The sequence below is a fragment of the Spinacia oleracea genome, chromosome 3 (assembly GCF_020520425.1).
Source record: "Spinacia oleracea cultivar Varoflay chromosome 3, BTI_SOV_V1, whole genome shotgun sequence".
Taxonomy (NCBI): Eukaryota; Viridiplantae; Streptophyta; class Magnoliopsida; order Caryophyllales; family Amaranthaceae; genus Spinacia; species Spinacia oleracea.
Genome location: NC_079489.1, coordinates 8,531,716 through 8,549,492, shown reverse-complemented (window position 1 = coordinate 8,549,492; position 17,777 = coordinate 8,531,716). Strand labels below are relative to the sequence as shown.

Below are 17,777 nucleotides of genomic sequence, written 5' to 3'. Positions count from 1 at the left end.
GTGAGTGTTATAGTTGAATAGGAAAAGAGGTCAATACAGTATACTTTAGGTACGAAAACATCAACTGATATATATAGTGGCGTTGGCAATTTAGGTTGACCGGGTTTAATCACATATGCACAGGAAAAAACTGAGAGAAGTGGAAAAACATACAGTGTGTTTGATACGGAATAGAGTTCAGCAGGTATCCTGAATAGCTTTTCAGAGTCCGGAGTGAACATGGTGACTGAAAGGTGTTCTGGTGCCGGCTATTAGAGATGTCGCAGTTGAAAGTGACCCTACATTCATGATGTGTAAAAAATGTTAGAAGAAGCGGAAGTTTTGAGGACTGATTTCTAGATTTTAAAAATTAAGCGAACGTAGGACAACCACCTGCATATCCATTATGTGAACAGTGCTATAACTGTGCGCCTGCCACAGTTATAGCGGCCTGTGTATGCACACACCCTATCAAAATCACATAATCCAAATTTATAAGGCTATCTGAATTACTAAGTTCTGGAATTTTTCAAGAACATACAGCCTGCAACATTTTCTGCATCAACGATCAGCGTAAACCCAATAATGAGGGTGGGAGAATTTATCTAGAATCATACAAAGGGTATTGACCGATGTCCATTTATTTCCAGACTAAAGGGGAAAGGATAATGCAGTAATTTTACTATTCTTAAGAGAAAATCAATTTTTTTCAAGAAGGAATTCAAGGGTGAAACAGTCACTTTACTATTCTTAAGGAAAAAGTTGGGGTTTCTTGCTTTTTAAAGGGTTATGATTTACGGAGTAAGAAATTTATCGCACGGTGTCAATGTGTGATATTGGTAGAAACTCTTAAAATGGTTGTATTATGCGTTTCTTCAAAGTATGACTATTTAGCCGAAATTAATTAATTTGATTTAATTAATAAATAATTCACCCACTACCCCACTTTCACCTTATTTTAATAGATTCAACCCACCCTTCTAAAATTACGTGTCAGTCAAAGTGTATCTCCTTTTAAAATACGGAGGGAGTAACTACTAAAAAAGTCTGCGTTTTAGTTTTTTAGGGAAAAGGTCTCGCTTCCTAAAAAAGTCGTGTTTCTTAAAAAGTTACAAAAGGTCTTGCGCGCACAAGGTGTACAATAAATTTATTGTACACCAAGATAACTTTTACCCATTCTTTTGTATCTTTAACCTAGTTTTAATTAGCTTTTATATTAGTAAAAAAAAGTTGATAGATAAACATTTTAAAGGTTTAAATGATTAATTTTATACATTATTAGTGATTTTAAATAAATAAGTTTTACTAAAATGAAAAAAATTTATCACTAAAAAATAGATAACTTTTAAGCATTTTGAGTTAACTTTTACTCCGGTGTACAATATTTATCGTACAACCCTTATAAATAAGAATTTGTGAAAAAGTTATTGTCAGAAATAAGAATTTGTGAAAAAGTTATTGTCAGAACAAGGTGTACCTGATTTTGTGTTCAACTTGTTCTCTTCACATCTTATTGCTTGTTAGATCATACCAGAAAATCAATTCAGGTCATAATAGACCAAAAAAAAAAAAAAAAACAATCACTCACGAAAAACATTCAGATAAGATCAGACCAGATCAGATCGGACATATCAAATTAGAAACTAGAAAAATCAAATTAGATCGAGAGGACAAAGATTTATGGGCAACTTTTGTGTAAGACTGTCTTACTGAAAAGACCCATTTTGATTGCTTAACTAATTACTTCCATTGTTTTACTAATTGATTTTAATGCTTAATTAATTAGTTTTAGTGCTTAGCTAATTAATTCTATTTACTAATTAGTTACCCTACTTAACTATAAGCACTAATTAATTTCAATGATCAAATAATTGATTTCATTATTTAACTTTTATGACACCAGGATGGTCATTTCCGTTCAAGTTTGTAAAGATTAAAAAAGGTCGCGCCTCTTATTGTTCGTGGGGGTAGGGTTTAGGGTTTTTCATTTCTTGTGACTTAAACTGAAAATCCCAACTTGCTTCCCATTTTCGTTCAGTCGCCTGGACATTGCTCTTGGACTTTCGTTCGTCAACTGTTGAATTTTTTCCGGTAAGTAAATACTCGAACTTTCAAACCAAAATTGATTTACAATTCAATTTTTTAGGTATTCAGCACTGCTGATATTCTAGAATCAAAATCAATTCCAAGTTTCCGAACCACATTCTAGCCGAATTGCAGTTTTTTAGGTTAAAATTGGAAAATTAAGGCAAAATATTGCATTTTCCAATTTGTTTGTCAGCTAATTGCTCATTTTTCGTCGTGATTAAACTCCAAAATATAGGATTAAGGTGAATTTGTTGTTAATTCGTGCTCCTATTTCTCATTTTACAGCTTCTGAGTTGATTATTTGAGACTAATTAATGGAAACTGATTCAAAGATGCAAGACGCGGCCACAAATGCTTCTGAAAATGCGACTTCTACCGCGTCGTCTTCTAGCGGAAAGGTATGAACTTTAAATTGCCTTGTATGTAAAAGTATCACTGCCAGTAGTTAATATTTTGTACATGTGAGTGAAGCTATTGTTTGAATTGTATAATTAAGGGCAAGGAAAGTGAGGAGATGATGCAGTCAATGGAGAAGTTGCAGATTGATGAATCGTCCTCGTCGTCAGACTTCAAGCGAAAACCTGTTGTTATCATTGTTGTTGGAATGGCAGGTCAGTAATCAGTTCGCTTACAGATTGGGGAACTATCAGTTATTGCATTACTTTTGTTGATTAGAAGGCAGCAAACGAATGAAAATTTAATCATACTTGGCAGTGATTAAGGATACACATTTTTATGATCTTAGTATTTTATTGCATAATGCTACCACTATGTTTAAGTTTGAATTCAAATGTGATTAGGAAGTGGAAAGACGACATTTATGCGTCAGCTGGTTTACCATACACACGCTTCACAGCTTCGCAGTTATGTGATTAATCTCGATCCAGCTGTTGCGACCCTTCCTTTTGGTGCAAATATTGATATAAGGGACACTGTCAAGTATAAGGAAGTTATGAAGCAGTTCAACTTAGGTCCCAATGGAGGAATTTTAACATCACTGAATTTGTTTGCTACAAAGTTTGACGAGGTAAAGCTTGAAATTTCTTGTACCGGTTTTATCGTAAGTATAGAAACATTCTTGTTGTATAAATTTTGTTTTACTTTGCTAGATTGTTCTGTGATGTATTAGCTGCATTATTGTTAAGGATGACCAAATTGAGGACTAGAATGGTTAGATGCATCATCTTTTAGTATTCTTCTGATTTGAACTGTTGCTCTGAATCCTGTTCTAATAAATGTCTAATGTGATATCAGTCGCTAATTGTGTTTTAGTTTAACAAAAAATAATTTATACCGAGTTGTTTCCCGTGGCCCAAGGCTAGATGTAATTTCAATGAAAATTATAGTTTTCCCATTTTAGCCATACACAACATTTTTATTTTTCTTTACAAGAAAGGGAAGGTGTAGAGACAAACCTCTACACTACAAACCTAAACCAGCAACTTACAAAGGCAAAAGCCTAACCTTCAGTACCAAAACTGTTAGACTACAAAGGCTGCAGCCAGTCCAAATCAGTATTTTTCATACAGAACTTTATTACAATGTTTATTTTACATATTGCTTTGGTTAATCAAGTGCCGATCACTCTGTAATGCCTGTTGTGCATGAGATTACTGTCATTACTCATTAGGCAATGTATATTCGCCAGCAAGCTTGACTTCTTAGGACCTTGTTTTCTTCCAAAGAGATATATATGTGTCTTACTCCTAGATCTCACAGTCATATAAAGCTTGTTGAAGACCTTGAAACTTTGTATTTCATTTGAAGAAACCTGCAGTGTATGAACTTATTCCAACTAAAACTTCCTAGGCCCACACCAATGAGAATATCATTAGAGCTACTAAGAAGAAACGTTAATGGGCAAAATAAGTTAAGTTTTTTAAAGAAATTTGATTAGTCCTGTAATATCCATTCCGGATGGAGTCAGTGACTTGGGAGAACTAACTTGTTTATTTCACTTCTGGATCATCATGGACTAAATGGAAATCGCTCGCCAACCTTCTTGTTCTTCTTTATTCACTGTGAGCCTGTTAAGTAGTACACAGTTATTGGGTCTCCGATCAAGGAACAAATTAGTGCAACCTTGCTTGTAAGGCTACATACATCCAATCCCCTTATCCTGTCCTGAGAAAGAAGTTCTTTACTTTAAAGGCATAAGGGCAAGGCAGGTAGTATGCCTGCCTGCCTGGTTGATGGGAAAAAGAAACCTAATGAGCACAAGGGAAGGATCAATTTAAGAGGGGTTTTGTTAGACATGGTTGTTACTAGGCCGAAATGGAAGCTCAAAATGACGGAAAAAAGTAAATCAAGTTGGGTTTATTATTTGATGTTCACACGTACTCACTTCTCTCTTCTCTCTTCTCTATTGGCTCGTAACCCACATGGCCCTACCTATTAAGCCTGTTGATCCACTATTGGCCTGCTCTACCCCTCCCAATAACTAGGGTTACCGACAACATTGATGCTGAAGTTGACTGGTCCTCTCTCTAGGAATTTTAATTATGCCTCCTAGACTAAATGCTAAGGTTCTTTCTGGTGCGGCCATTTCAATTTCGCCCTTGCATTTAGCATAAATGATGTTACTATGTTAGTCCATGTCAGGCCTTCACCAGTCAGAATCAATGTTATAGCACAATAATATGTTTTCCCTCACTGTTTAATTTTCGTTCGAAACTGCTACATGAACAAAAAGGTTGTGTATACGCTGTCCCCCGATTTTCATATTTTTGTATTTTGTCTCATACATAATTCACCGTAATGAGTTGTGTTCCATTCAAATTTTCAGGTTATTTCAGTTGTTGAGAGTAGAGCTGACCAGCTTGATTACGTGCTGGTGGACACACCTGGGCAGATTGAGATATTTACTTGGTCTGCATCTGGGGCCATAATTACAGAAGCCTTTGCATCTACTTTCCCTACTGTGATAGCTTACGTAGTCGATACCCCTCGTTCTTCAAACCCAAATACGTTCATGAGTAATATGCTATACGCTTGTAGCATTCTTTACAAGACACGGCTGCCTCTCATATTGGCATTTAACAAGACAGATATAGCTCAACACCAGTTTGCTTTGGAGGTAGATTTCATTCAAGAGTGTTATTATTACTCATTTCTGCGACCTTTACTGTTATGTTTCACTTTGATGAACATTTTGCTTTGATCTTTGTCATAATGATATGCATCAAATCCGTGAGAAATGCAACTTGTCAACTATGCATGATATATTGTAGGCGAGGTGTTGCAGAAGAAGATTTTTTTTATCTGCTTGCTTAAAATGTCGTTTTAATTGCCGAATTGGAAATTGGAGCTGTTGGGTGTCTCGTTGGATATTTGATTTTCTTACCTTCTTTCTCCCCCCTATACTCATGTTTGCTGACAGCCTGACATGCTGCTCCTTTCTTCTGTTTTCTTAATTTCCATGTTTGTTAAGACACAATGATAGTTTGGATAAAATGGTTTGCACGCACAAGGTGTACAATGAATTTATTGTACACAATACACCATAATAACTTTTACCTAGTTTTTTGTAACTTTTAATATGTTATGATTAACTTATTATATTATTAAAAAAAGTTAATAGATAAACATTTTGAAGGGTTAAATGATTACTTGTATACCTTATTAGTGATTTTTAAGAAATAATTTTTATTAAAATGAAAACTTTTGTCACTAAAAAACAGACAACTTTTACCTATGAAAGGGTAACTTTTAAGCATTTTTAGTTAACCTTTACTTTGGTGTATAATAAATTTTGTACACCACTTGTAAATAATATTTTGTGATAATTTGGATTTGATTTTGCTCTTTATTTGTTGTACATGCTTACTTGTCCGTTTGTCCGAAATGTATGGAAGCGTGGCCTCTGTTTTTCTGGGTTTCCAATTTATTTTTCATGCCTGTTTCCGGCATGCATGTGATGCCTTGACTTAAAAGGATACTTGGTGTGAACCTTGAAATATAATGGCTAAACATACAAAAAGCTTTCCATATCCGTGTTTGATAGGCAAATGCTTCTAACAAATACGTTAAAAAATTTCATGTCCATGATAAACCTACACTATTTTGCATCGTGGGCCGGCGAGGCTATGCTATTTCTGTAAAAAAAATTGTTTACAGTTATAGGGATCAGTTGGGTTGCAATTATAGGGATCAGTTGGGCGTTTTCATGATCCCTCATTAAGCATTTGCAGGTGTATTTGTTTATTTCGGAAAGCATGTGAGTAGTAAAACTATACAGCAGGCTGCTTGTGTAACTTTTCCTTTGAAATAGTGGATGAGACAGAAGGATCTGATTTTTAGTGAAAGAAATTTCTAATTGCCACTTAAGAATCTACTTTCTAGGTTCCAAAAAATAGTTGAAACGTTTCACTTTGGCACACATATTAAGGAGAAGTGAGAGAAGAAGAACGACCAGCATGGCTTACCCTTCTCCTTGGGAAAGAACAACTAGCCACTCCACCTTATGTACTCTGCCCAACCGCCCTAACCCCCCCTAACCCCCCCCCCCCCCCCTCGCACCACCACCACCACCTTCTCTACTAATCATCCCTACCACCATCTTCATAACCACCAGTCCTAGAATTCGATTTCTCTCCTCAAATCTCCGCCCTCTTCCTCTTAGTCTACATCCTCAAATCTCATCGGGCTAACGTGAACTCCATTTCTTCGATTCTAGGCGAAGTCTAGGTAGAGAGGACAAAATTGTGAGATGAAGAGGATAGAGAATTTGTGTTTCCTCCGATCAGTCCTACATAGTCGCGGCTGGAGAGAGAGACGTTTTTTGGTGACTCGGGAGTCGGAGAAAGAGGAGTAGGAGAGCTGAGAGGGAATAGGAGGCGATGACGTTGAACTTTTCAAATTTCCAACCGAATTCTTTAAATTTTCTGTCTGCGAGAGAGGAGATCTAGAAAAATGTAAATAAAAGCCCCCTTTAAGTTGAATTGAATTGAATTGAATTGGAGGATGGTGAATTGATGGTGGGGGAAACCCTAGAATTTGTGGGAATTGGGGAAACTGGGAGAGGATTTGAAGCCGGTGTGTTGGAGGATTTGAGTGACAGTGTATTTTCTAATGGTCTATGTGAACGTGGGATTCTGAGGGGCAAGGGTGGTGGAGAAAGTGGGGCTGATATAGAGGGGTGGTGCCGTGGTGGAGGAAGTTGGTCTGTTATGGTAGGGGTGGTGAAGGAAGTTGGTCTGTTATGGGTAAGGGAGAAGAGAGAAGAGGAATGGGGGTAAAATTAAGATTTTAGCACAAAAAACTACCTAAAATAGAAACATGTCAAATAAAAAGAACTTCCCAGAAAGGAATACATGTCAATTAATTTGGAACAGGCGTAGTATGTGGGATAAAGTGGTTTTATTCCTTTGCTTCTTTGTGTGTTTTTCTTTTGGAGTGCTTCCTGTTCTAGGTTTGATTGATACTCAGAACAATTTGATTGGCATGGTTATTTTTGCTCTAGCTTTCTTTTAGTAGATTTCTGGTCCTCTTGATGTTGTATTGGTCCTTTTAGTTATATGAAAAAGATTATTCCTAATCTAATTATTTAACAATATCTAATAAGAAATTTCAAGTCAGTGTTATTGGGGGTAGAGGAGAAATCAATGAACTTTACATTGCTGAACATTCTACTTCCATTTAGAAAATTCAGGTGCAACTGTATGCTGTTTTGTCTGACCAACAAATGTAAACTCCATGTGCTTAGACTAGTTGCTTGAAATTGTTGGCTGATGATTTTAGCTGAATCCTGGTCGTTTTATCATCATATTGTGTTATGGCTGTACTGCCATAGTACCATGGCTCTTGCAAATTGGACAATATTGGGTTATATTGGTGCTTTGCATTTACTCATGCTGTTGTTTGCGGGTAGTATTCGTCTGTTATGACTTGCATGATTTGTCTTTTTGCTTAGAAGTCTCCTTGTAGGATTGAGCAGTAAGATGAACAAAATTAAGTCTGACAATCTATTTAGCCTAGGCATTTCTATACATTTTGTAGTAATTAGTGTTGTACATCAGATATGACTTGATTTCTTGATCTCTGCATTTCCCTTTTTTGTTCTGGCTGGAGTTTTACTAGTTGTTAGGGGATTTGGAAACCTCTGCTGGTGCAAACGTTTATAGACTCTAAGTTGGGGAACCATATCCCTCCCTTTTGATGCTTTGGATTTGGAAATGACTTGGTAGAAAATGAACAATACCTTATTTGAGCTTTGTTACATTGACCTTATCTCTCATACACCATAATGCAACGCTCAATTTCTTTTTAGATCTTGGTCAAATTCTGTCATTATCGTATACAGAGTATGCAGTGAGGGAATGTTTTCTGTTTTGAATGGAAGTGATGTGATGGACTAAATCAAAATGGCTCTTAATACCTCTTCGCTTCCTTTCCATGAAGTAGAAGATGGTCGTCCCGTTGTTGTCCCGTTATCGCTTTTGGGTCAATTGGAAACAACCTCTCTGCATTGTAGGGGTAAGGTTGCGTACGTCCGACCCCCCCTTACCCCACTTCTTGCGGGAGCCTCTTTGAGGCAATGGGATAATGATAATGATGATAATGATGATGATGAATGGAAGTGATGATGTTTTAATAAGCCAAGAATTCCGTAGTTAACTTTTCACTTTTGCTTCTGAAAGTGCACTGATTAATCCACCCTTCTGTTGCAGTGGATGGAAGATTTTGAGGCATTTCATGCAGCCCTTGAGAATGATGAGTCCTACACTTCGACCTTGAGTCGTAGTCTATCTCTTGTCCTTGATGAATTCTATAAAAACCTAAAATCAACTGGAGTTTCTGCTCTTTCTGGCACTGGGATGAACGAGTTCCTGAAGGCTGTCGACGGTAGTGCCGAAGAATTCATGGAGACTTACAAGTAACTTACGCTGAGATTTTCCATCCTATTGTCAACAACAAAAAAAAGTTTCGACTCCATAAATGTATTAATTGTGTGATTTTTTGAATAGGGCTGACCTCGATAAAAGACGGGCAGAGAAGCAACGATTGGAGGAAGATCGGCGCCGAGGAAACATGGAAAAGCTTAGGAAGGATATGCAGAAGTCTAAAGGTGAAACAGTGGTTTTGAGCACTGGTTTGAAGGACAAAGCGGCTGGCAGCAAAAGCATGTTGGCAGGGGAGGACATCGAGGAAGAAGATGAAGATGAAGATGAATATGAGAGGTCTAGTGAGGAGGAAGAAGATATGATAGATGATGATGATGATGATGATGAAGATGAAGAGGTTACTGGCAATACTGGGTTTCCTTTCTGATTTTACTACAACCAGTCAGAAATCTCGTTTTGCAAAGGTTTTGGGATCAGATTGAAGCGAGGAACAGATGGTAACATTTTGTTCTTGTCGTGCTTAAATGCTTTGCATAATGCTTATACTTCTATACATTGTCTAATTTGCTGGGTATCTATTGATATAGCTCACTATGAGCCTGTATATATGGACTTTCTGACGCTGCTGGATGGTTAAAAGCCTCATTTTGCTTATTTCATCATCTTTGTTGTAACTCAATGGTTAGTACTTAGTAGTGAATGGTTTATTTTGGAACTTCAATTTGTTCCATACATCTTACATGAGTTTCCTCTCCTTCAAAGTCGGTCTCGTAAAGTCGACAGGGAGGCCGGCTATGTTACTTGGACTCGTGTACTAGTGTCGGACACTGGTACATGTCCAAGTGTCCGACTCTGCTAAATTGTGAAAATTTCCAGGATTTAAGTCGAAATTGAAGTGTTAGAGTGTCTGTACTCATGTCGAAGTATTGAGGATCCGACACAAGTACTTGAGATAAAATGAAGAGGCGGAATAGGAGACCGGTATCGATTGTTTCAAGTATTATGCCTCTATTGGTAGTTGACACTCCAAAAGGACCTTGACCATAACCCTAAGCTTGTCGACATACACTAATTATTACGGATTGTTTTGGTTTTTCCTATATACAGGTGCGTTGAATGGGCAAAAACTAGTTTTGAATTACACATTGTTCAGCCGTCGGTATTGTACTAGAAGTTTTCAATTATTGTCCACAAACTATTAAGAACGTTGCAAGTCTTGCAACTAATAGGAAACGGAGGAAGTAATTAGAGTAATTCTTCGACTACATTCGTTGTACACGGATACACCAATTCTTTGCCGTGAACGACAGAGGAATGTCAAAATTACTACAAGCTTGAAATATTTTCATTTTACACCACCTTTGTTGGCATTTGTGGCTGTGCAGTAGCAACACCATCCTCGTTAGCAACATTTGGAACACCACTCCTGGGAATAGTCTTCTTCTCGTTAGAAATCAAGGCTATGTAAGCTACGAGGCCGAGGGCGACACTGATGACGCACAACACACCCGCCGCAATGAAAAGGCCGGACTTCGCAATGCTGCAGCCGATAGTCTCGTCGTCGAGAGTGTCACTCTTTGCGAGGGTGCTAGCATTGTTGAGAATGGCCCCAAAAACCAGCATTACAAATGCTCCAATGAATACCAACCTGCATGAAATCATGATTTTTTATGACTTGACATTATGTAACGTGCAGTTTTTGGATCCACCCTGCCTTTTTTTGACTCCCAATTTGCCAGAAATCATACACGTATAGACATACTCTTATATACTCCCTCCGTCCCTTAATATTCACACCGTTTTGACTGGACACGCTTACCAATGCATAACTTTGACCACCAATATCTTTAACTACATATTATAAAAACTTATAAAATATTAATATTTTTGAAAATATATATTGAGATGAACCCAACAATATATTATATACTAACATTTGTTTTCATATACTATAAATAAAATAGGGTCAAAGAGAATTATGTGAATAGTGCAAAAAGTCAAAACGGTTCGAGTATTAAGGAAAAGAGGGAGTAGAATTATACTAGTATACTACTTCCGTCCACGAAAAATAAGACAGGTTTATATTGCCTTATATGTCACGATTTTTGTGAAAAAAACATCTTTCAAAACTTATTTTTTGGGGACAAAACGCTTTATATTGTTAATAAATACTCCGTAACACTTTTTAATAAACACACCTTAAGGTAAGACTCGGCCAAAAAGTCAAGCTTTGGTCACTGACTCTCACTTTTCTCTCCAATTATGTGTTTCGGTTCCTAGGGTAATTGTAAATGGTGTAATACACATATGCACTTGTAGGGAAAAAAAAAAAAGTGAGAGTCATCACCCGAAAATTTGATTTTTTCACCGGAATCTGATCTAAGCTTTGTTTATTAAAAAGTATTAACATAAAAGATATTTTCTCACGATTTTAAATGTCTTCTTTTCACAAAAATGTGACATGAAAGGTTTTCCATAAAGTTTCCTTATTTTTTATTTTACTAATATGAAAATATTGATTTGAATTAAAGTTGTGTGTTGTAAAATGTGAAAATCATCCGGAACGTTTATTTTCTATTAGAGGGAGTAACTAGTGGAGTAATTGATAAGTTACTTACCAAGAGAAGATAAAGCTAATAAGAGCAACTATGCCACAACAAGTTGAAGGACAAGGGTTGCTTCTGCAACAAAAACATCCAGTTGCACCACTAATGAGTATTTGCTGAATCAAAAGAATGATTGAAGCAACTATGCCCAATGCCATTGATGGACTAATTGGATATATACAAGTCCCTTCCTCGGTATATAGTACTTGATCAGCCTGCAATATACACGTACACAATATCGTAATTTAGCGTTTAACTTAATGAAGGGTAATAAAGGAACTCTTAATTTTTGACGTCACTTCAAATAGGGGTGTTCCCTGGTCTAACCTGAACCGGACAGACCTGGACCAAAATTTTGATAATTCAAGACCCTGAGACCGGACCAGCTATGCTTGGACCAGATCGGAAAAACTGGCCCAAAAATCGAATCAGGTCGGTTCGGACCGGTTGTAAACCTATTTCTAATAAAAAATTTCTACAAAATACGGTAAGAAGAAAATATATATATTGAAAACTAATTGGCTAAAGCATTTTATGAAAGCTAAAATAGAATATATCATACCTACTAACGTAGTAATATAATAATATTTCCAACATAGTAAAAGAGTAAATTAACTTTTTAAATAATTTATATTATACTACCTCCGTTTCTTAATGTTCTTTACGCTTACTATTTGCACGGACTCCAATGCAATATTCAACGACTTATATATCCATTTCCATATGTGAAAAAATTATAAAATTTTGATATTTTGAAAATACAAAATGAGACCAATCTAACAAGATCTTACATGATAACATTTTGATGTATAGAACAGTGGGAATCCACGGTCAAAATTTTCATACTTTAGACACATATTCCAAAGCGTAAAGAACATTAAGGAACAGAGGTAGTACTTTTTAAAAGGAAAAACCAATCCAGTATAAAACCTGGTGGTTTGGACCGAAATGGGCCGGAGACCGGGAAAAAAGAATCTCGACCGGATCTATTGTGCAAAAACTGTCATGGTCTGGTTTTTGCACACCCCTAATCTTAGGAGTTCGCTTATATAATAGAGATTAGCATGGAGCGAGTATGTATAAACTCCTTCCCCCAAAGTATTCAAATTTTGGTGTAACTTGATTTAATATAAATATCCGACCGTCCGGTCTTTCCCTAAAATAAAAAAAATAAAAAATAAAAACGGCTTATATTTTGAATTGGAAGTGCGAGTATACCTTAATCTTGGTAGCCTCGGCAACAAAGGCCATGACAGCTGCTGATAGACCAAGAACACCAGCAATTACACAAACTCCAATGCATTTTCCTTCCATTTTCGCTCGATTTTATGCTTTATAATACGAGTGTGGTAAGAAACAAGCTCAAGTTATACAAAAATCGTAACAAGAACAAGCTATATATAGCAAACAAATGTGTATAATATAAGTTCACAAAATCAGAACTTACTATATTTATACTACGTAATACATTAATGTTCAGTCAATTATAGGACGTTCGATCAAAGACATGCTGCTTCACGTCTACTTAGCAATTATAGAGACACAACTATATATGTATTATGTATTATGTATTATGTATTATTAGTAGTATAACTTTTAAGCTAACTTGTCCGATAATATGGGGAAAATACCTACGAAAGAAGTAGTTTAATAATCATGCTAATCATGGGCTTCATGGCAAATTGGCAACGTCTTTGCTAGCTTGAGTACGTTGACAACGTATAAAAAAAACTATTTCAAACTAAACATTACCATGTTTCCAAAGTGTAAACTTTGACCTCAAACTCATTATTATATACATCAAAACGTTATCATTCAAGATCTCGTTAGATTGATCGATCTCCGTATGTATTTTCGTAATTTCAACTTTTTATTTTTTTTCACATACGAAATTGGATACATTATTATATTGGAATCTGTGCAAATACTAAGAGTAAGGAACTTTAAAGAATGAAAATAGTATACGCATTGTACTCCCTCCATTTGTGAATAAATGCACCAGCTTGACTAATATGTTTGTTAATATACAAGTTTGACCACTAATATCTCTAATTTTCTATTACTAAAAGTACAAAAAGTTGATATCATAAAAGTACGTTAGAGTACATTGTTGACAATCGAACAATTATAACATTTTTTTATACTTGGTATATAAAAAATCAAGTTAAAGTTATTAGCGTTTGGATAGTGTTAAAGTCCAAATAATGTAATTATTTAGAAATGGACGGAGTAACATGCAATGTGTAGGAAATATAGTGTGTTTTACTATTTTTATGAGATGAACTTAATTTACTCGAAAAAATAGCAATTTGCTCAATTTTTTAATAGAATTTAAACATAATTTTACTCAAAAAGTAGCAATTTGATCAATATTTTATTATTAGAATTTAAAGAAAAAGGACATAAAATAAATAACAATTTGCTCCATTTGATTTATATTCTTTTGACGTCAACCGTAAAACAGTTCATACTTGATAGGCATTGACTGAGTAGAAACCCAAGCTGGAAGTCTAGAATTGTGATGCTATTCTTAATCTGACGTGCTACTTAGAGTTGCCTTTGCATATATAGTTGCATGTGTTTACAGACCACACAAAATCTTCAACGTCAACGTGGAAATCAATTATTTATCAATAATTCAATAACGTTCGTGTATTGTACTACGTATATTTATAGCGCGTATAATAATACGGAGTATCAAGAGTTTCAAATACGTAGTACTCCATAACACCCCGTTGTATTTCGTATGTAGTACGTACAACCAAATTAACCCTTCTTTTCCAACGAATCCCGAAAAGTAAATAACTTACAACTTTACAAGAGATAGAGACTAAAGAGTTGTGTAACTAGCGTTGCAACAATAAAGAAGGTTATTTCTATTTACTTTTCAGCAAATTCTTGTAAAAGACGGAATGACAAGTTCTTATTTGTCGGGTTAGATACACGCTAGGTTAGTTACTATCCATAACCAATTGGCATTGGCAATAAGTTGGGTGCAGGAAAAGTTCTTGCTAGATATGCCTGCTATAGGCTATAGCCAGATTAGCCACAACCTCTTCCTACAAGACACATTATTCAGCGCGGTGAGCCAGCTACCACCACCAGCCAAACCGATGAACACCCCTCAAGGTGGCCAACACGGTGGCCCAAGCCAGCTACCACCAGTAGATTATTGACACAAAATATGCACAAAGAAGGTAGGCTAATTTAGGATATAATGTGTAACATAATATATGACATTATCTTTCACTATATATCAATGTGGAATCATCGAGGTAAGATGTACATTTGTATCTTGGCACTTACAATGGAGAAAATTTGCCCAAGGTTCGCTCTACAACATATATAACACATGAATCACTTTTACCAAATGAATGACAGTCTCATATAAGATCAGAAGATTTACAGAACAGGTGGAATGCTAAGGTAGGTTTTAGATTTGAATTACTGAAGACCATAAACTAGCAATGCACCAACTGCACCAAGACCAGCCACTAGGCCTATAATGACACCGATAGGAGGTAAACCGCCACCTATTGCTTTACCTGTGTTCACATCATAGCGTGCAAACCTCTTCTTTGGTGCTATACATTGAGGGCAAGCATAATCATCGGGCTGTAAAACAAACAAAAGAAAATGGTTGTTCAGATCAAGTTAAATGCCTGGTCAACCAGGAAAAACATTTAATGAAAATTAGTTCCACAAGCTTGCCTGTTCTTCAAACGGTTTTGATAATGTGTATATGAATCCACAGTCAAGACATATGTGAGTCGCTCTGGCCTGTAAAAATTAGTTGAATTTAAGTTACATAAAAGTCAATCAAGTAAAATGTGCATAAAACTGTATGAAAGGGGTATACCTTTTGTGCTTCACTTAGCTTTCTCCCAAAACGGGGAGGAGCAGGACGTTTTGGAAGCTTTTTCACATCAACATCAGCACCTCTGCATCAAAATGCAGAACATCAAGATTCAAGAGCAACAGAGGTTTTCCATACATGTATTTAACTAATTTTTATTGTTTAGCTCCATCTAGCAATATTACTATTCCCTGATTTCTTACTACTTTAACAGAAGTTCTTCCTAAGCAAGCACACTTTATTACTTCATGAAGTGGGGTGCAGGAAAGAAATATACATATGAATACTTGGGTATGGTTGTTCAAATTAACTAAATAAATGTAAACATAGAAAAGCTTTCACTATGTGTTGAATACTTTCTAACAAGTCTAATGCTTCTGAAGAGTTGAAGACTCCAAGTAACATAGCTTAAATCTTAGACTGCCACGGAAAATCTTGTTCCCTTCCCTTATTTCATTATCTAGCGCATATGGTTGAGGAGGAACTCTGCCACTATTTAGGGTGTTCAGAAACCAATAGAGGTTTTCCTCAGAGAAAGTAACTTCCTCCAAAATCTGTTTCTCAATCTAGTTCCTAGATTCCCATACAAGTTACCTGAAAGGTTGGAATCCACCACACACAAACCGATAGAACTCAAATGTGATGTCTCTTTCTCGAAATGCGATGAGTATGCAGGACTTGCAGGTGTGTTCAGGGATAATAAGGGGTAATGGCTACTACGATATCAGGTCAAGAGAACGGTTGCCAACTGTGGAAGGGTTAAAGATTACAGAAACCAAAGGATGGATGGAAGTGATTCTGCAATCAGATTCACAAGCAGCTGAGAATAGTATATAGGCAAAGATGATATCTTGGATATTAATTTCAATTTAACCTTGCAATACAGGGCACTTATTTCACGGATTGAAGATGTCAATCTGGAATTTGCACTAAGAAGCACTGATAGAGTTGCTGACCTTTTGGCAAAAGATTTGCAGAACTGATTCGTTTTTTAGCAATGTAAACCCTATTTTAGAAATCCAACCCGAGTTTGTCTCAGATGTAAGTTAGGAGGAAATCCCTCAAACTCTATCTTGTAATTTAGCTTCCGGTAACTGTCAATCTCTCAGTCTGTGTATTCTACTAGCACATGTGTAATTGTGTTAAACATCTAGTTGATACCCCTAGCAGTTCAAGCTTTGTATTCACCCACAACAAGAGGCCGTGATTAGGTAAAACCAATTAATGCTATGCCTAAACAAGAAGTTGAAGAATAAAGCATAGAAGAACAGCAACAATAGATACAGAAACTCGTATGGTACCCATAAACACGGGCACATTTCTAGCTAGCACATAACTCTTTACCTCTCAGTTGATCATACAACAGCAATACAAAAACTCACAATCCAAACAAAATCAATTGAAGTGAGCATATAATAAGGGATATATACTATAATATACCTGCTGACAACAAAGTAAACAGAATCAGGCTTGGCCTGAATTGCAGTTTTAGTGAATCCAAGCTTATCTGCAGGCCAAAGTTCATCACCAAAAAAACTGCTAGTATAGATCACTTGATCACCCGACTTAAGCCCGGCTTTTGCAGCATTTCCTCCCCCATCTACTGCCTACATTAACAATAACAATAACAATATTATTTCCTCCATCAAAACACCCAATTTCAAACCCGGATCACAAAATCTTCACTTAATTATAAATCAAACAGATTATAAGAAGGTAAAAGCCGAAACATTAAGCATTAACAAATATTAACAACACCAAACAACGCGTAATTTTGTCACGAATTCCTAAACTAATAATGAGTACCCCATTTAGGATATATGAATCAATATGAATATATGATTAATGCTTTTGGTAAGCACTTAGGGTTGCGTAAATCATAAGCAGGACAGAAAATATTACTAACAGTGATGACAACTCCACCACCAGATTTCTGACCAAGAGTGAGGCCCAAAGGTTTGTCAACTTCGACCTCGATCGACTTCGAAGCGCCGGATGTTCTTGCACTGATCTCAAGCCCTCTTTTAACAGTTGTTGAAGTGTTCTTCCTTTCAGCTACAAGTGGGTTGAATAGGACTCTTTTTGCATCTTGCAATGGAAGTCCATGGAAATTTGTTTTCTATGCAAAAATTACAGGAAATTCCTTATATGAAATCATATACTCCGGAAAATTACAGGAAATTTGGAGTAGAACTGAAAAGATTTAAAAATTGAGCGGGAGTGAACCTGTGGAAGAAGAGGTGGGCATGGCTTAGACGACGACGACGAGGATGAGGTTCGGGTGGCGAATGCGGCGGGGAAGGAGGAGGAGGCGCCGGACATTAGGGAGGATGCCATGGTGGAATTTGGTGGGAGTGATGTGTTTGAAGTTCAAAGTGTGGATGAGTGATGATTGTCTGAGTGAAA

The 17,777-nt window shown here is 36.4% G+C and overlaps 3 protein-coding genes across 3 annotated transcripts; 1 reads left to right on the top strand and 2 right to left on the bottom strand.

The window, feature by feature from the left end:
• The first annotated feature begins 1,911 nt into the window (after nucleotides 1-1,911).
• LOC110786076 (GPN-loop GTPase QQT2) lies at nucleotides 1,912-9,648 on the top strand. Its single transcript, XM_021990585.2, has 7 exons — nucleotides 1,912-2,070; nucleotides 2,353-2,465; nucleotides 2,564-2,678; nucleotides 2,868-3,094; nucleotides 4,853-5,143; nucleotides 8,736-8,941; nucleotides 9,033-9,648. The coding sequence occupies exons 2-7, from the start codon at nucleotides 2,382-2,384 to the stop codon at nucleotides 9,334-9,336; spliced, it is 1,227 nt and encodes a 408-aa protein (XP_021846277.1). The 5' UTR covers nucleotides 1,912-2,070; nucleotides 2,353-2,381; the 3' UTR covers nucleotides 9,337-9,648.
• Nucleotides 9,649-10,151: 503 nt separating this feature from the next.
• On the bottom strand, nucleotides 10,152-12,985 carry LOC110786077 (uncharacterized). Its single transcript, XM_021990586.2, has 3 exons — nucleotides 12,734-12,985; nucleotides 11,528-11,730; nucleotides 10,152-10,557 (listed from the first exon to the last, which is right to left on the bottom strand). Exons 1-3 carry the CDS (start codon nucleotides 12,827-12,829, stop codon nucleotides 10,260-10,262), a joined length of 597 nt encoding a protein of 198 aa, XP_021846278.2. The 5' UTR covers nucleotides 12,830-12,985; the 3' UTR covers nucleotides 10,152-10,259.
• A 1,745-nt stretch (nucleotides 12,986-14,730) lies between these two features.
• LOC110786075 (uncharacterized) lies at nucleotides 14,731-17,777 on the bottom strand. The gene is made up of 6 exons (XM_021990583.2): nucleotides 17,598-17,777; nucleotides 17,278-17,490; nucleotides 16,812-16,978; nucleotides 15,375-15,456; nucleotides 15,227-15,295; nucleotides 14,731-15,130 (listed from the first exon to the last, which is right to left on the bottom strand). The coding sequence occupies exons 1-6, from the start codon at nucleotides 17,706-17,708 to the stop codon at nucleotides 14,960-14,962; spliced, it is 813 nt and encodes a 270-aa protein (XP_021846275.1). The 5' UTR covers nucleotides 17,709-17,777; the 3' UTR covers nucleotides 14,731-14,959.